This window comes from Elephantulus edwardii, unplaced genomic scaffold (genome assembly GCF_000299155.1).
Source record: "Elephantulus edwardii isolate Elephantulus edwardi_28Jun2011 unplaced genomic scaffold, EleEdw1.0 scaffold00166, whole genome shotgun sequence".
NCBI lineage: Eukaryota > Metazoa > Chordata > Mammalia > Macroscelidea > Macroscelididae > Elephantulus > Elephantulus edwardii.
In genome coordinates this window covers 2,876,242-2,896,311 of record NW_006399916.1, presented here as the reverse complement: position 1 = coordinate 2,896,311, position 20,070 = coordinate 2,876,242, and the positions used below count along the sequence as shown (strand labels likewise).

Below are 20,070 nucleotides of genomic sequence, written 5' to 3'. Positions count from 1 at the left end.
AGGAGGAGATTGCCCATCCTTCTCCAGTGGAGCGGTTGGTGGATTCAAACCACTTGCCTTTGGGATTGCAGTGCAGCTTCTTGCCACTAGGCCACAAGAGCTCACTAGTTATAATGATTATTTTAGGGAATAGATATCTCTGCATATCACTAGTTAGTTTTGGTAACAGAAAGAATAGAAAGCATGTAGAAAAGTACAGATATTAAAATCACAATAAGGTTGGCATTTATTATGCAGAGTTTTACACTTGCCCAGTAACTTCTTCATGGGGTTGGAACCCTGATCCTCCACTGGGTTTTCAGAGGCAGTTAATCGTATGGGAGGAGATTGCCCAACCTTCTCCTGTGGAGCGGCTGGTGGCCTTGTACCGACTACCTTCAGGATGGCAGTGCAGCTCCTTGCCACTAAACCACCAGAGCTTCTTTTCACAAATAAAAAATAGGGGAGGTGGTGGCAGGAACTAGATGTTTACTATCTGAGAATGTGTTCCTATCTTAGTATTCTCTAATATAAAAAAAAGATAAGTTGAAGCCGGCTCATAGATGACTCCCAGTGGGTTTTCAGAGGCAGTAAATGGCACAGGAGGAGGTTGCCCATGTTTCATCCATAACATATAATTAATAGAAAAATAGTATATTTTACTATCTGATCCTATGGGTTTACTCATAAATATAATGAATAGAAAAAGAATAGATTTTACTGTCTCAGATTATGGGGGTTTTTCCTTGGTATTCTATGTGTGAAATGCATGTTAGATTTATCAGTTTGTGCTGATGTAGACTCAGGTCTGTTTTTCTTTGTATTTATTCATCCTTTCACTTGTTCCTTTGGAGACCCTTATGTAAAGCCATTTTCTTTGAAAATTGCTTCAAGAGCTGGCACAGCTGCAGGCACAGCTACAGTCTGTTGGTTTTAACTGGAAACATTTCTGCTTTCTTAAACACAGCTGGGTGTGTTCTTATTCCTGGTGGTTGGCATTGTTAGACACTTACTCATTTGAATATGTCTCAATGAATGTAAGCTGTGCAGCATGAAGAATTATGAGGTGTGTTTTTTAATCATCTTGTGCCTATTTTGGGGAGTAGAGTGTTAAAAGCTTATGGATGGCCAAAAGAAAAAATAAGTTCATCTTGGAGACTGTGCAGCATGAGTGCTCCTTAGAGGCAAATATGGTGAAACTTCATCTCACATGCTTTGAACATGTTGTCAGGAGGTGCTAGTCCTTGGAAAAGGACATCATGCCAGGAAAAGTTAAGGGTTGGAGAAAGAGAGGAAGACCTTCAACAAGATGAATTAGTGGATGAATTAAGTATATATAGAATGAAATAAGGATGAACAAAATAAATTAATACAACAATGGGCTCAAGCTTGTGGGGAGATCATGAAGATGGTGCAGGATAGGACCAGGTTCAGATATGCTGTACATAGAGTTGCTGTAAGTCATAGTTAGGCCATGTCTACTGGATGACATCTAACTATCACAATACTGGGGGCGTGTTTTTGATTTTTTAAATTTTGTTCTTTTATGCTGATTTATTTTCAAATTTGAATACATGTTTTTCACACAGAGCCTTCCCATTTCCTTCTCTCCCCCAACCCATCCCCAATATTGTTTTAACCTTCACTAAATTCAACAATGAAAGGAGTACAAATCAAAGCAGTAGATAAAATGCAATTTCTGTTGTGAAAGTTGTTGGCTTACTTGTGAGACTTACCACGTCACGGAGACAACATTTTTTTATCTGTAAGTTAGATGCTGTAACTTTTAGCTGCATCCTGTTACTGATTGTGTTTTATTGTGCCCACTACTCACACATTTACATGAAATGATATAGAAACAAATGAAGTTTAAATAAAAACTACCAAATTGGCCCAGATTCTAATTTGTTCCTCAAAACAGTTCATTTCAAAAGCTTCAACGGGAAAAAAATGAGCTCAGTGAATGTAATTTCTTTTTTTATTCAATAGCAGAAAGATTTGCTGACGCATTACACTATTGTTAGATGCCATTGAGTTGTCTACAACTCATAGTGAACCTATGAACAACAGCTCTGAACTTTGTGCTTCCGACGCCATCCTCACAGTCGCTGTCATAATCAAGCCTACTGTGGTGGTAATGGTGTCAGATGGTCCTGTTGGGAGTCTCATAGACCTTGAGTATCTTTGGGTCAAGAAGGGACTAGTTTATTAAGTTATTTTATTGGGTGTGTTTTTCCTATTCCTTATAAACCTTTTGGTTTAGGTTCTTATTTAACAGATTTATTTGTTGACTTTGTACCATAATTATTTCATTTATTTCATTACTGCTTAGCTTAACCTATAGTAAGAATAACACTGAAAGGAAAAGGGTGACGAGTGGATTTTAGAGAAATTTTAGCAACACATTGACACCTAGTGGAGGTGGAATATAATGTGGCTTCTTTGTTTTTCTAGATCTTGAAAGTTCAATTTTGACACGATGCAGACTTGCCTCTTCTCTATCACTTATTTTAGTGGAAAATATTTCTATTTTCCTTTTCTGTGTTACACAGTTTCCAGATTTTGCAGGTTGTACTGTGTCATGAATATTGTCATAAATCTTATTGGATAGAAAAAGGTGGGGCTGAAGTTTCTGCATTCCTGTGTTGTTGGCATTATTATGTACCCTTGAGTCTGAACTAATTCATAGCTGACCCTCCATCAGGTTTTCAGAAGCAATAAATCACAGGAAAGGAGATTGCCTATCCTTCTCCCATGAAGGAGCTGGTGGATTTGAACTCCCTCCCGTCAGGTTGACAGCATAGGTCCTTACTGCCAGGCTGCCAGAGCTAGTGCACATTCTTACGATAAAGTATCAGTTTTCAAAATCTGTAACACACATACATACATGCACAAAGGTCTGGTGATTTAGTGGTAAGGAGTCGCACTACCAACCCAAAGAGAGAAGGTTTGAATCTAGCAGCTGCTCCATAGAAGTAAGATGGACCATCTTCTGCCATGCAATTTACTGTCTCTGAACACTCAGTGGAGGGTCAGCTATAAGCCAGTTCAATAAATAAAGCAGACTGAAGAAGAATTTCTGCCTTTTGAGTTGTGATGTTGGCAAAGTGTATTGAATATGCTATAGATTGTCAAAAGAACAAACATGTCTGTCTTGGAGGAAAAGCAGTCAGAGTACAAGGTTTTGATCTGTTTTTCATAGAATTGATATGAGTTATAGTTGACTGGCTGACACCTAACAAGAAGAACTTTGGGTTGTTTTTGTTGTTTTGTTTTGTCCCAGTGGTTGTGTTATTTTGCACAACTACAGTGAAGTGGTTGTGGTCATTTATCAATCTTAATGGGTTTGAGGCTGTGAAAGATCCATCCTTTCCGAGCTAGAGGAAACACTGCCAACATCGTGAAAAAGATGTCAAGAACATGGAGCTATTGGTAGAGGGGATTCCTGGTTTCACTGTTGAAGGTGTAAGGAGTTGGTGTGGGAGAGCGTTTTCAAGTTTTAATTTTAGTAGATGAGAGCAGCTGCAAGGAAACAGTGAAATTTGGGTTTTTAAAGAAAATTTTGCCTTTTTTTGAAATGTACTAAATGTAAGTATGGATATATTTATGTATATTTATATAATATACATGTATATTTATGCACTCACATAACATGTACACACACGTTATTGTTGTTATTATGTGCCATCGAGTCGCTTGCGACTCCTAGTGACAACAGCCCTAAACTCCATTCTATTCTGTGCCAACCTAGCCATCTCAAACACACTCATTCCCACCACTCCAGTCACAGAATTGATCCATCTCACCGAAGGTCTTCCTCTTCTGCACCGCCCATCCACTCTGCCAAACATGATTTCCCTCTGCAAGGACCAGTCCCTCCTTGCAACATGCCCAGAGTACGTCAGATGAAGCTTCAGAATCCTTGACTCCAAGGAGCATTCCAATTTCACCTCTGGGACAAACCTGTTTGTTCTCCTAGCAGTCCATGGTATATTCAACACTCTTCTCCAGAATAACAGCTCAAAGGCATCAATTCTCTTTCTGTCATCCCTATTCACTGTCCAACTCTCGGATGCATAGACATAATGGCGAAGACTATAGCCCAGATCAGGCACACCTTAGTCTCCAACCTGACGTCGTTGCTCTCCAGTACTCTTGAGAGGTCCTTCACAGCTGACTTTCCCAGTCAATCTCTTGATTTCCTGGCAGCTGTTACCAAGAGTGTTGACTGTAGAGCCAAGTAAACTAAAACTGTTAACTGTCTCAATCTCTTCACCATCCATACTGATGCTGCCAATTGCCCAGTGGTGAGAATCTTTGTTTTCTTGATGTTAAGCTTCAATCCATATAGGAGGCTGCAGTCCTTGACCTTCTGTAGCAAGGGCTTCAGGTCCTCCTCAGTTTCAGCAAGTAGGATTGTGTCATCTGCAAAACGCAGGTTGTTGATGACTCTTTCATCAATCCTGATGCCACATTCCTCCTTGTACAGCCCAGCGTCTTGGATGATCTGTTCTGCATACAGATTGAAAAGGTATGGAGACAAAATACATCCCTGATGGACCCCCTTCTTGATTTTGAACAATGTAGTGTTTCCTTGCTCTGTTCTGACGACTGCCTCTTGGTCCAAGTATAGGTTTTGCATTAGCATAATCAAATGTTCTGGGATTCCCATTCTTCTCAGAGTCAGCCACAGCTGCTTGTAATCCACACAGTTAAAAGCCTTTGCATAGTCAATGAAGCACAGATAGACACACACATACATATATGTATTCTTATATTAACGTATACACACACATTCATCTATATAGGCAAGATTTTTTTCAAAGTTCAGAAGCTACTACCTATTTATGGATTTAATCCTTATAGATTTCACCTGCTACTCCTTCTTCTCTTTAATATCTGGAAAGCATGCCTTGTATAGTTTTACTGTATTGAATTCTTAAGCTGATGGACCAGCACAGCCATGGTAGGGACTTCTCTGTCTCCCCCCTTCTTCCTTAGACGAACTCCTGAGTGAGAGGGCTGTAGGATCAGCAATTCCAGAACAATAGTTTTGGTAATTGTCTTACTAATCAGAATAAAGATTTTCATTTTTATTTTTCTCCCCAGGATTCATACCTGTGTGCAGCCTAGGTGTGGCACAGGTGGGCAGAATGAACTTTGGAAAAGATGTCAGCACCTTGAAATATTTCACCATCTGTGGCTTACAAGAGGGCTTTGAACCATTTGCAGTGAATACAAACAGGGACATTACCATGTGGCTGAGCAAGAGGCTTCCTCAGTTCCTCCAAGTGCCATCCAACCATGAGCATATTGAGGTTTGCTTTTTTCTTTAAAAATCATACTATTGCCTAAAACCCCCAAAGTGAGCTCTCTTCTTATGTGAGAGTTTTGACTTGTGCAATTATTGTAACTTATTTATATTGATGTCCCCATTGTGTTACACAGATGCGGAATTGACTACCTATAATACTAAGTATTGTGAAATTATATTGATTGATATTTAATTCATTTTTATATTAATGGTAGTGTTAATTTATGTTAATGTCAGACACAGACTGTGTAAATTTTAATATGCACTTCCTAAACAATCTTTCAAGTTAGAAGCACAACTGTCACTATAAATATAAGATAGTGATCTGTATAGTTGAAATTCTTTTCCCAAATGGTAACGTATTTGGACCATTATTTGATTTCTGTAAGCATACTATGCATTGGTCATCATTAGAATTAAGAAATAGATGATAGTAGTTTGAACGATTACTTGTTCCTTTGGTAGGTGACCAGAATAGACGGCACCATTGATAGTTGCCCATGTTTGAAGGTGACCCAGAAGTCCTTCGGGTCCCAGAACAGCAGCACTGACATGATGTTTTACCGTCTGAGCATGCCAATCGAGTGTGCAGAGGTGTTCTCCAAGACTGCAGGGGGGCTCCCTGGCGCCAGCCTCTTTGGGCCCAAGAATGAACTGGAAGATTTTGATGCAGATTCCGACTTTGAGGTTCTAATGAAGACAGCTCATGGTCATCTAGTGCCCGACCGGGTGGAAAAAGAGAAAGAGACTACAAAATCGGAGTTTAACAACCACAAAGATTATGCTCAAGAAAAACCCTCTCGTCTGAAACAAAGGTCATTGATATAATGCAATGTGATTTGAAATATGGAGTTACTATGTTGAAAAAGTTAAAGTAGAAAAAAATTTCCCTATGTTATTTTGTTCCTCCACTGCTATGCATGCATGCACACACAAAATAGGAGAAACTGTACAACCCCCTGGTCATGGAATTTGTTGATACTGGAATAATCTATCCCAATAATTACTTGCAAAAGTATATTTATATTCTTGATTGAGACTTACTGAGAGTTTTCTGTGAATTATATATTTTATGGACAACAAAACAGATTCCAATATTGTCTTGACCTAAGTTAAGATTCTTCAACCTAAGCACTATTACCACTCTGGACTGGATAAAGTTCTGTTGTAGGCACAGTCCTGTGCATTGTAGAATGTTCTGTAACATCCTTAGCATGTTACTAGGTGCTAATGGTACCCTCCACCAGTGACAACCAAAAATGTCTTCAGCCTTTGTCAAATATCATCAATTGAGAAGGACTGATTTGATCATATACTAATGTTTGAAGGAGACAGAGTATTTTAACAGTGCTTATTCCTAGTCCTCTGCTTCCTGCAGATTTTTGCTTAGAAGAACAAAGCCAGATTACAGCACAAGCCATTCTGCACGACTTACTGAAGATGTGCTTGCCGATGACCGGGATGACTATGACTACCTGATGCAAACGTCTACGGTATGAAGTTGCAGCGTTTAGCATTGATTTTTGTTTTCTGTTGTGATGCTTTGTACTTTGCACAGCTAATTTGGATTCATCATATTTAGCAATTTTTAAAAAATCATTGTTGAGTTATATTTTATTAGGGAGTTCTGGTGACCTAGCGACTAAGGATTTCTGCTGCCAACTCAGAGTTAGGTGGTTCGAATCCACAAGCTGCTATGCAAGACAAAGATGAGTACTCTCCTCTCATGCTGTTTATAGAATCTGAAAATCCACTGTAGAATCAGCTGTGATTCAGTTCTGACTCAATGGTCATGAATTTAAGATTTGAGTTTCATGGAGTTTTAAAATATTACACACTTGAATATGTATACAATTACTTTTGAAACAATAAGCAAGCCACTTTAGGAAACATGAGTTTAATGACACCTATAATCTTGAATTCAATGTTTTTTACAACATTTTCACTTTATTCTCAGCTTTTCAAGGTAAATGTAGTTTCCTCCATATTCGTGATGGGTTTAAAAGATTATTTAATATCTTTTACTAGATAGAGGTCAAGTTTTACTGGCTACCATTATAATTTTTCTCAGAAATACTGTCCTTAGGTTCTCCAATGAAATAATTCTATTTATATATTGCTTCTAGAATGCTTTCATTCTTGATTTCTCATTAACCTATTAGAATTGAACTATTTAAAAATACTTTAAAGATTGTTGTTGTGTACCATTGAATTGGAACCAACCCATAACTGACACTTCTTTGGATTTTCAGAGACAGTTTTAGTTGCACAGGAAGAGGTCACTTGTCTCTCTCCTGTTGAGCATCTGATAGATTCAAATCACGTGCCTTTCAGATGGCTGAGTAGGTGCCAAAGTATCTTATGTCATAGGTAGAAAACGCAGGTAATTTCCAAGGTGGTGGGTGGTAGATATACAAATATCTAGCTTGGATTAGTCTACTTCTGCAAGCTGGAAGAATTTGACACTTACCTGCTTAATATTGTGCTCATTCTATTACATAAACATACTAGATATGCGTGTGAGTATGTATACAGACATAGACACATGTACATACAAACATTCACACATGTACCTACATACCTGCTTCTAGGAAATAAGAAAAGCCTGAAATCCTAGTGTTTTCCTCAAATAACTGTCTTTCTGCCTACTTTTTGCTTCAAGTTCTCTCTTATGTGACTTTCCTCATTTTGCAGTGTCAGTCTTTTGTTGTGTACCATCAAGGTAAAACTGACTCATAGCCGATTCTTCAGCATTTTTTCAGAGTCTGTAAATCACACAGGAGGAGATTGCTCATCTTTGTCTTATGGAGCAACTGGGGTGAATTAGAATCGTATGTCTTTGGCTGGACAGCACAATTCCTCACCACTCAGACACCAGAGCTCTCTCCTTTGTGCCTAAAACATTTTAATTAGGCTGAATGATTTTCAGTGAAGAATGTAGTCTTAAGTAATGCAGAGATTCCAGAAGAATTAATAGTACAGATCAAAGATTTTCTTCTTCCTCAACATTCTGGCCTTCCTTCCTTGACAGTATTATTACTCCGTGCGAATCTTTCCTGGACAAGACCCTGCTAGTGTCTGGGTGGGATGGATCACATCCGATTTCCATCAGTACCACACAGGCTTCGACCTGGACACAGTTCGTACAGTGACCGTTACTCTGGGGGATGAGAAAGGAAAAGTTCATGAAAGGTTGGTTTTCCTCAGTTTTGCTTTGTTATTTTTTTCCTTATGGGTGAAATCTGATAAAAGAATGTGGTATTTCTAGATAATTTTTTCTTCTGAATTTCTTTCCTAAGAGAGTATTTCTTCTCATAGGAGAAATAAAACCCAGTCATAAGTGTTAGTATAATTTCTGTTACTCATGTAAGCTCATAAAGAATCTGGATATTATCAAGTAAGAAAAGTGCAACCTTTTCTGGGTAATGCCTTTGAACATTGGTGTTGGCAGAAATTATTGAATATCCCATCCACCAAAAGAATAAACATGTCTGGAAAGAAGTGCGCCCATTGTGTGCTCCATAGAGACAAGGATAATGACAATTCACCTTACCTCCTTGGGCATGTATTCAGGAGGGACCAATACTTGGGAAAGGACCTCATGCCAGGGAAAGGCAGAGGGTCTGCAAAAGAGAAGTAGACCTTTAATGAGATGGATTCACACAGTTATTGCAACCATGGGTTCAAGATTATTAGAGATGATGAGGATGATGCAGGATAAGACAGGGTTCAGACCTATTGTTCATAGGGTTGCTATGAGTTGTAATCAACTCCATAGCCCCCAACAACAGCCACAGCAACTACGGTATATGACTAAGGACATTGATAACCAACAACCTGTTTTATGAATAAGAGATAGATAAGAAGGGCTTAAGAAGAACTGTTTCTTTTATAATGTGATATGCATTTGGGGAACCAGTTGTCTTGTGGGATGAAAGCAGTAGACAGTGTGGACTAGTGGTGTAAACCTGGTGGGTGCATTTGTACTCAGACTGAGGAGCAAGTGGGTTCTTTCCTCAGCCTTACCATTGACTCGCTGTGTGGCTTTGGGTAAGTCAGTTGAACTTTCTGTACCATCCTTTTTCCATTTGTAAGACAAACCAAACTCAAACCAAACCTTCAAGGCCAGGTTTCTTACAGAATGAGACGAGAAGAGTTTGTCATTCACATCCACCTTTTGTGCCCGTGCCTCCTCCATGATCTGCTGTGACAGTTCTCATTGAAAAAGCCCGCCATGATGCTATTTCCCCTATAATGGCACCATTTGCTTTGGTGTTGGAGACACCCACTCTCTTGCCTTCTGGTTGTAATACTTGAAGCATCATGGGTCTAGACCTTAAAACTATTTCCTTAAGCAAAATCATGTGTGAAGAGTACTTAATTTCAGAACACACTAAGAACTGGCTTCTAGGAGATTTCTTAGAGAACACATTGGATAGCAACAGTAGAAGAAAATTATTCAGTAGTGAGGTAAGCTTACTCATAGGTGATTTTGGTATAGAAATGAAGATTAAGAAGGGATTATTGAATCTTATGTAAGTCATTCAAAGAAATATAACTCTGACTATTTGGAAACTAATTTTATCCTAAACTTTTGTCCTTTAACACCTTTTTATATGTATTTAGTCTTTCCCCCTTCTATTTTCATTTATGATTCAACTGTGTAGTGACACAGAAAGGGAATGGAAGGGAATCTGAAATCAGTTAGCTTTCTAAGTATCTCAGCTGTAAGTTCTTCTGAAGGTGAAAATCAGGTAGAATTTTGTTAATAGTGTTGACTAAGGTGGTGCAAAGATAGTGTTAACCTACTAAAATAAGAACTTATGCTTAGAACACATATCATGGCACCACAGGAGAAAGGCTGGGTGATCTTCTATAAAAAAGTACAGCCAACAAAACCATATGGAGCAGTTTTACTGTAAAATGAATCTTCTGACTCTTATGTTTTATGTTTCCAAATGGGTGGTGATCTGCTCAGTAGTTACAGATTTACTATCTCAAAGCAGATCACGGGGAATTTTCATCATAGCACATTAATTATTTAGAAATTAATAGTCCTCATCTTAGAGTAGGTCTAAAACCAAAACAATAAAATGACACATTTTGCTGATTTTTTAATAGGTAAAATTGTTCTTAATCTCAGAGAAGAGTCTAGTTTGGTTTGAGTTTTTGGAGGAAGGTACAGGTCACATCTTACTGAGTTCACACTCATTGACCTGTCTCCGTGAGGCAAAACATTTAGCAAAGTGTAAGACCCGACTCAGAATTCCCACTGGCGCCAATGGAGTGCTGCTCAGAATCACAGAATTGGACCCATTGTGCACCTGTCTCATTGCAGCATGAGCTTGTTGCTTGCGCAGCATAATTAGGTTTAGTGTGCAAAAAACACATGCTTTACAGTGTATCTGTGTTTGTACAAAGATAGTTTTGTTTTGTTTGTTTAATTCAGCATCAAACGCAGCAACTGCTACATGGTGTGTGCAGGTGAGAGTATGAGCCCTGGGCAAGGACGCAACAACAACGGACTGGAGATTGGCTGTGTGGTGGACGTGGCCAGTGGCTTGCTCACATTCACTGCTAATGGCAAGGAATTGAGCACCTATTACCAGGTATGTATACATGGATGTGGGCATGCTTCTAAGGAGAGAGAAACAATTTTCTCAGTAAAGAGAAATCAATTTTATAAGATCAAAAAGTAAATGAAATGAAATTAACAGAAGAAAATAAAAAAGGATATCTTAAACTCTGAAAAGTCAACAGATGGCATGAACTTTCAAAAATATTCCCATGTTCCTCCTGGTAGGACCTGTTCAGTTGAACCCAGCAGGTAGAGACCCTACGTACAGTAGGAAGGGAACTCTAACCAATCCTGTGCATCCTATGAACTCCTCATGATGTCTGATGATGATCATTGTTGCTGGCACCTTGTCAGTCATGCTTATTGAAGGTCTTCCTCTCCTTCACTTGCCATCTCCTTTTCGATATATGACCTCTTTTTCAAGGAGTAGATACTCCTGATAGTAGGCCCAAAGTACATGTGAGATGCAACTTTCCTTGCTTCTGAGGGGCATTCTGGATGCAAGTTTTCAAATAGACATGTACTTGGTATTTTGCCAGCCCATAATATATTCAATATTCTTTGCCAGCATCACAGTTTAAAGGAATCAATTCTTCTGTGATCTTCCTTACTCATTGTTCAACTTTCATGCATATGAAGCAATCGAAACAGACATTGGGCGGGGCGAAGAAGAACAAACTGGAGAGGAGGGTGGAGAAAACAGTGCAACAATGAATGAATGAAAACCCAAAATCTCTGTAAATGTTCATTAAAACTAATAAAATTTAATAATAAAAAAATGCCATGGTTTAGGTCAGGTGCACTTTTAAACTGATATCCTTGCTCTCGAATAGTTTAAAGAACTATTTGGCAGCAGATTTTGTCCTACAGAATGAGTGCTTTGGTTTCCTGACTTTTGCTTCTGTGGGTGTTAATTGTGGATTAAAATAAAATTAAATCCTTGACAACTTTAATATTTTTACCATTAATCAACATATGTTGTTTGTTGGATTAGTTGTGAAGGTTTTTGTTTTATTGATGTTAGTTTCCAAAAGGAAAACTGTAGTCTTTTATCTTCTTAAGTCTTCTTCACTCTTGACATGTATGATAATGTCATCTGTATATGGTAGGTTGTAGATGAGTCTTCCACCAATACTTATGCTGCATTCTTTTTTGTGTAGATTCTTGCTAACCATACGTATTGGATAGATTAGGTGGAGAAAAACAACGGTGATGATACCTCTCCTAAGTTTAAACAATGTCCTTCTCAAACACCTACTTCTTGCTTCCTGTACAATTTCTGAAAGAGCACACATGTACTGTAGTAGCCATTTTTTTTTGTAAACTTCAGCAAAATTTCACTTACTTGTATGTATGTTTGACATTATTGTTTGGTAAATTCAACATTCTGTTGAGTCACACTCCTCCTTTTTTCTTTAAACAGGCACATTCCTCTTCTATTCAGTTGGACCAGTAGCCCTTCTTCCAAATTTCTTGGCATAGCTGAGTTAGTACTTCTAGGATTGCATCTATCCCCTGAAACATGGCAATGGGCATTCCATCAATTCCTGGGGCCTTTTTCTTGCCAGTACTTTCAGTACAACATGAACTTTTTCCTTCATTACCATTGGCTCTTGATCATATGCTACTTTCTGAAAAGACTTAATGAAGAACTTTTCTGGTACAGTAACTGTATTCTTGCTGTCGTCTTTTAGTGCTTCGTGCATAGTTCACTATTTTGCCCATCCTTCAGTGTACTAATCAATCCTTGAACCTTTGATTCTTTTAGCTTGAGACAAGCTGAGTTTGTTCTTCTCTTTTGGTTTTATAACTTCAGCTCTTTTTATATTTCCTTAATACTTTGTTTTCTAGTACTGCCATTTGAGATCTTCTCTGATACTTCATAATTTTCTTCCTTTACATTCTCTATAGGTCAAGAGCAAATTCCAGAGTCTATCCTAACTTTCATTTTGATCTGGTTTTTCTTGTCATCTTTTCATGGTTATGGTGCTTATGAGGAAAGTCAAAAGGCTATAATTCAAATTGGCAGCAATGTATAATTGTTTAGTTGGGATAGCTTCCAGTATGTGCTCACAGGCATATTAGCCTTCTGCCTTGTGGTTATAGGCCAGAGCTACAAAGTTCTTACTTCTACCAGTTATGGCATCTCACCCCTCTTCCCCAGTCCTCCAGATAACTTGGTTGAAAGCTTCTAGCTCTGGTCCCATGGGGTAACAGTCCAAAGTCAGCTGTCTCTTGTCAGGTCTCTGTTTCTCTGCTGTGGCTTCTGTGACTCCTATAGGTCCTAATCTGAGTGGTGCAGGAATCTTTTTCCCTAAAAGATGCTTCCTCTGTTTTCTATGCATTTTCTTTAGTAGTGGGAATATTCTAAACATTTTTTGCTGCTAAATCTACTCAATTTAATGGCAAGATTAGCCAATCCCCTTGTGAATTGACCCGACTGCCCCAATCCTATGTTTTGGGCCATCCTTGTGGCAAAATCCAATTCAATGGCTAGGAAAATAATATTGAACCTTTGATACCACAGACCACCCCCTGGCTTTTCTAGCGATTAACTTTCATATATAAAGAATTAACTTTCCCTTTACAATCATTTTACTAATACCTACATTAGTGAATGTGTGTCTATCAGCTACTTCATGCCTCATTCCTGGTTGCTATATGCCACTGAGTCACCTGTGATCTAAGTAACCCTATGTACAATAGCTCTTAATCCTGCCCTATCCTGAGCCAGTCTCACTGCCACTGACACACCTATCCCCATTTCACTAGTTGCTGTGTCAATCCATCTTATCTGGGGTCTTCCTTTTCTGCACTATCCCTCAATCCTTCCAAGCATCATGTCCTTCTCAAAGGACTAGTCCATCCTGGCAACATGCCCATATTATGTAAGGAGAGCTTTAAAATCCTTACCTCTAAGGAGCAGCTTGTTTTCATCCTCTCTAGGACCAACCTCTTTGTTTTCTTGGCAGACCATGGTTTGTTCAATACTTTTCTCCAGCACCACAACTCAAAGGTATCAATTCTTCTGTCATTCTTGGCAATTGTCCAGCTCTCTGCTGCATAGCAAGTAGTTGAAAAGACCCTGACCCGAAGCAAACACGCCTTAGTCTCTAGACTAACATTGTTGGTCTTTAGCACTCTGGAGAGGTCCCTGATGGCAGATTCCCCAATGCAAGTCATTTTTTTATTTCCTGACTGCTGTCATCAAGAGTGTTGATTATGGAACAAAGCAAGATAAAATTGTTAACAACCTCAATCTCTTCATCTGTCATTGTGTTTCCAGTTGACTCAAGGGTGAGAATTTTTGTCTTCTTGATATTGAGCTTCAGTGGACCTTCTGCAGCAAATGTTTCAGGTCCTCCTTGGTTTCAGCAAGCAAGGTTATGCCATCTATATTACACAGGTTGTTGATGAGTCTTCCTCCAATCCTGATGCCACATTCTTCTTCATAAAGCTCAGCCTTCCAAATGATCTGTTATCCATATTGATTGAAAAGTTATGGTGACAGGACACATCCCCAAAGCACTCCTTTCCTGGTTTTGAATCAGTGTTCCCTTGCTCTGTGTTTCCTTGGTCTGTTATGAGGACTGATTTCTGGTCCAAGTGTAGGTTTTGGATGAGCACAATTAAATGTTTTGGGATTCCCATTCTTCTCAAAGTTAGCCACAATTTGTTGTAATCCACACAGTCAAATGCCTTTGCATAGTCAATGAAACACAGATAGACACTCCTCTGGTGGTACATTACTTTCAGCCAAGATCCATTTGACCTTAGTGCCACAGCCTCTTCTAAAGCTGGCTTGTATGCCTGGTAGTCCTCTGTTTATATACTTACTCTTCCAGTAGTTTTTGGATAATCATTAACATGACTTTGCTTCCATGTGATACTGTTCAATAATTTCCACACTCTATTGGTTCACCTCTTTTTTTTTTTTTGAATAGGCATAAATATGAATCTCCAGTCAGTTGACCAGGTTTAGATAGCCAATTTCTAACTTGTCCATATCTATCAAACCAATACTCTGAAGGAATAAGCAATAACTTTTGGCTAAAGAATCTTCTATTCAGTTATAAAACTGAGCATGGGCATCACAAATTCCAGTCTAGAACAAGCCATCAGGTGGCAGCAGTCAGCCCTGGCTCAAAATATGGATCATCATCATTTCATCTTCCTGAGTTCTGGTTAACAATCTGTAGCTAACTATATCAGACCAACCATCTGTGGCTAGGTCCAAAATTACATCAGCCACAAACTCAGGGCTTCCCACTTCTCTATGCATTACAGACCAGTTGACCCTTTCACTCAGTCTTCGTCCCCACATCTGGCCAAGTAAATAAGTAGGGCTCCTTATGACTCTATTCCTCAAATCAACAACCTTTTTAATTATCTATACATCTATGCATGCTAGGTAGACAGTGCTGAAGTAACACATCCAAACTCAGCCTGTCTCTTCATGACTGCTTGCCTCCTATGTTCATTTCACTTGTTGTTGCTGTTATGTGCAGTCAAGTCACCTGCAACTCATAGCAACCCATGTACAACAGCCCTAAAGCCTGCTCTAACATGTGCCAATCTTATTGTCTCTGACACACCTACCCCCATTATCCCAGTCACTGAATCAATCCACCTCATCAAAGGCCTTCCTCTCTTATACTGTCCCTCCACCCTCTCAAGCATGATGTCCCTGCTTGAAACATGTCCAGAGTGTGTCAGACAAAGCTTCAGAATTCAGTTTTCTAGTGACCTTTTTCTTGCTTCATATATTATGTCCTTCATGTCATTCCACAACTCATCTGGTCTTTGGCAATTAGTGTTTATTGTATCAAATCTGTTTTTTTAAATTAATTCTTCATGTACATAATTTTTCCTCAAGGTTGAATTTTGGCTCTTATGGACATATTTTTCTTTTGTTCAACTTTAATTTGAATTTGCATGTAAGCAACTGATGATCTTTTCTACGCTTGGTTGTTTCTTTTTCTGATTAATTCTATTGAGCTTCTTCAGTGTCTCTTTCTGCAAATTAAGCCAGTTAGACTCCTGTGCATTCCATCATACAAAGTTCATGTGTATAATTGTTTATGTTTTTCAAATCTAGATATTTACACTTAATAATGTTTTGGTGGTATATAATTCTAACATGATTTCTGCCCTTGTGTCTATCCCGACACCATACTTTCTGACTACCAACTCTTCTTGTTTGTTTTCTAAGGTGCCTTAATACATGTTCAAACAATTCCAGACTGGTAGAAATTCCAGTTGTTAGAATCCTCAATATCTTCATATTTAACTCTAGATATTTGTGCATATGTTCATATAATCATTGTATTACAAGGTTGTCCTTACCTAAATATGGATATTATTCTATCAGTGACTGTATTTTACTTCAGAGTAGATTTTTAAATATAGTTTTTACAATGACTGGGAAGCTAATCCTTTTCAATTTTTCATTCCTAGGATAGTAGATCATAGGGTTGCCTGATTCTCAATGGCCAATATCAATGCATTTCCACTCATTAATGCCAAGATCTTGATGGTTTGGGGTTCCATTTTATTTTTTTTAATTCATTTCACTTTTCCTAGACTCATGCTTTGTACCATGAATCCATTGGTATCTGAACAGATACCATGCTCTGTTGTTACTGGATATTTGCAGATTTTTTGTCTTCATTTTGAGTCATACTGCATCAGCAAATGAAGGTTCATCCTTAGTTGAAAGCTTTGCTCCCTCTATGGTGGTAAAGTAGACTCTTCTTTGAGGAGGTACTCCTTACCCAGACATATTTTGAGTGCCTTGCACCATTAAGGGCTCATCTTCTATCCCTAGACCAGACAGTGTTATGCAGAAATTCCAACAGTCTTGAGAGTTTCATGATTTCAGAAGTGAATTCTAGTCTTGCTTCCTAGTACATTTAGTCTGGAAGCTGAAACTTGTCTACCATTAATGACCCAGATGATATTTGAGATACTGATGGCATAGCTTCCAGAACGACAGTCAAATGCAACAACCAGAGTAATACTAACAGGCAGATGAGTGGTGGGATGTTCACATAGTAATTAAATAATTATTAAATTATTGTAACAATAAAGAGGATTTATATAAAAGTTGTTGTTGTTGTTGTTGTTGTTGTTGGGTACCATCATGTCAACTTACAACTTACAGCAACCCTGTGAAAAAGAAAGAAAAATTCTCTGGTCATCTTCTGTAAACCTCAGCTCTCTAGCATTGTAAGTCCACCATCCCTTCAGTGGGAGAAAAAGTGGGTTGTCTTCTCCTGGGTGATTGTAGCCTCAGAAACCTGCAGGAGGGTTAGCTATGAGTCAGTTCCAACTCGAAGGCAAAAACTTTACTGACTTACCTTCTTGACTTTGCTTATATTAAATTTATTTGTTTTCAAAGGTGGAGCCAAGCACAAAACTATTTCCTGCAGTGTTTGCACAAGCAACAAGTCCCAATGTTTTCCAATTTGAGTTAGGAAGAATAAAGGTAAGACTCATTCCTGGAATTTTATTTGGACTATTTCCTGTTAGAACATGCTTTTATTTCATCAAAATTTGTTTCAAATTTTGAGTGCATATGTAAACCATATAAAGCATGTTTTAGGAAGAAAGTTGACCTTGTTTGAAAAGTGTATAATTTTTTTTTCTTGGATCTTTTGCGTAACATACTTAATTTGAAAGATTTATCTTTAATCATGATAAATAGTATTTATTATGATTTGTCTTACTTGAAACAAAATGCTGATTTACAGTACAGAATTTATTGAACTAACAGTTGAAATGGTGAAAAGGACATGAATTCATGCTTTATTATTGTTATGAAATGGAGCTCTGATGATGTGGACAGCCTCCTTCCACAAAATTTTATAGCCTTAGACATTCAATGAGGCATTCCTATACTAGATGTCAGTGAGTGAGGTATTGTAACAAAATGTATTAAATATTTTGGGAACAAATTTATAGACTAAACAGGTTTGGTAAGATGGGCCAGGGAAGGTTAAAAGAAGAGATGACATTTAGTTTATGACTCTTATAAAATTGTAAAGAGTGCTGGGGATAAATTAACTGAAAAATAGCAGTGTAGAGGGAGAGATAAAGAAAATGACAAATGACTGAAACCAGAAGAACTAAATGGTGTCCAGCTAACACTACTGACTACTTTAAAAGGAAGCATAGTACAAGAGCCTAGACAGAGTGGAGAAACATAAAAGGGAATTAAAAAAAATCATATAAATGGTAAGTCTTGCTGATCTGATAGAAATCATTGGTTTGGGGACTATGGTCTTTAGTCTCCCTTCCAGCTTGGAAATAAACCCACCCACATGGTGCAACTACCAACCAAAAAATAGGTATGCCTTTATGGTGAGTAATAATACCATGAAGCCACTCACTCCCAAGGGGACTCAGCTATGAGAGATGAAATGGAATTTTCCTAAAGAGATAGCTGAGAAGGCAGGAAATGCTAAAGATGGACCCATAAAAATGAAGATCACAGACAAGAAATGACAACATTGTTGTTGTTAGGTGCCACTGAGTCAACTTTGGCTCCTGGTGACACCATGAATGACAGATCCGAACCTTAACCTGTGCCATACTCATCATTCCTGATATACTCAAACCCATGGCTATAGTCACTGTGTTGATCCATCTTATTAATGGGTTTCTTCCTTTTTGCTGACCCTTCACCTTTCCAAGCAGACTGGCCCCTCCTGGAAACATGCCTAAAATAAGTAAGATGAAATTCCCCATCCTTGTCTAGAAGAAGTACCCTGATTGCACTTTCTCCAAGACATATTTGTTATAATGAGGGTATTGTAATTAATATTATAAAACAAAATGCATGTAAATGATTGACTGGAAAATTTATTTCCTCTGTAAACTTCCACTCAAATAATAATAAAAATACATTTAAGTGTAATTTCTGAAATAGAAGTAAGTGAATGTAATCAATAACAAATGATACCTTCTGGGATGTGGCTGGAGACTATCATGCATATAATATAAGACTAATCCAAGTTGTGAAACTCTTGTAATACTGTACTAATAACAATTCAGCACCTATAATAAAGACAGTCACTATCCCTTTTGAAATTTTATTTATTGTTGCTTTTGTTGAGAACATACATACATACATACACCAACTCAAACATTTCTACATATACAATTTAGTGAGATCAGGTACATTCTTTAAATATAAACTGTTTTCTTCTTTTTCTGAATTAATGTCTCTCCATTAATAAACTCACTGCCCCCTGAGTTTTCTATCCCATTCTTTCAAATTGCTGTTGTTAATTTGATCCTGTATATCTTAGAAGTGCTAATGCTTAAGGCAGACATTCTGCACTAATTAAGCTAAACTAGGGTTTACTTTACAGAAAACCTCAGAGGATATTTTGGGTTGAATGCCCAAAGATTATTAAGTCAGGACGGTATATTTGGAGCATCCACTGGAAAATTGAAGAAGCAGATTAAGTACAATGAAACATGATTTAGAAAGGTGGTTATTTGCATTGATGGTTCATCCCCATATACATGTCCTTCCCCACATGTTCACATGGTCTTGTAGCCCTCTATTTAGATACCACCTTTTCAAGCACCCCATCTTTTCTCCTGACCACATTATTTTATAATAGCTCCCCTTTCTTATGGACCTCCATACTGGGCTTTTTCCCTTTTGTCATTTATACTAATCTATTATTTTATTGAATTAATGAATTTTGTTTATATCTCCAAATACTATGTGTATATGTATATGTGTGTGTTTCTGTGTGTGTATATTTATGAACACACACATTCAGACACAGACACATAAGGAGTCTCTGGTGGCTTATTGTTAAGGAGCTCCTCTGACAACTCAATGGCACATGATTAAAATCTATTACATAGCATTGGTTGTATAGTGGTGAGCATAGTGGCCTTCCAAATCTATTAGCTACTTTGAGGAAAAAGATGGCCACTCTACTCCTATGCAATTTTATTCCTTTGCAAACCTATTGCAGGCTCAGCGCTGAGTCAGTTTACCTTGGCCATACATGTTGTTGTTGTTATGTGCCGTCGAGCCACGACTCTATGTACAACAGCCCTAAACTCTGCTCTGTGCTGTGCCAATCACACTGTCTCTGACACTCCCATCCCGATTATTCCAGTCACTGAATCAATCCACCTCATAGAGGGCTTTCCCCTCCTGCGCCATCCCTCC

General features: G+C 38.2%; 1 protein-coding gene across 1 annotated transcript in view; it reads left to right on the top strand.

Annotated features, from left to right (window-relative positions):
* RYR2 (ryanodine receptor 2 (cardiac)) overlaps window positions 1-20,070 on the top strand; it is an 814,526-nt gene that overhangs the window by 426,698 nt on the left and 367,758 nt on the right. Inside the window, exons 30-35 of the mRNA XM_006895387.1 lie at window positions 5,089-5,297; window positions 5,759-6,108; window positions 6,672-6,786; window positions 8,325-8,485; window positions 10,743-10,902; window positions 17,272-17,358. Coding sequence (XP_006895449.1) covers window positions 5,089-5,297; window positions 5,759-6,108; window positions 6,672-6,786; window positions 8,325-8,485; window positions 10,743-10,902; window positions 17,272-17,358 — 1,082 coding nt within the window. The remainder of the gene's footprint in view (window positions 1-5,088; window positions 5,298-5,758; window positions 6,109-6,671; window positions 6,787-8,324; window positions 8,486-10,742; window positions 10,903-17,271; window positions 17,359-20,070) is intronic.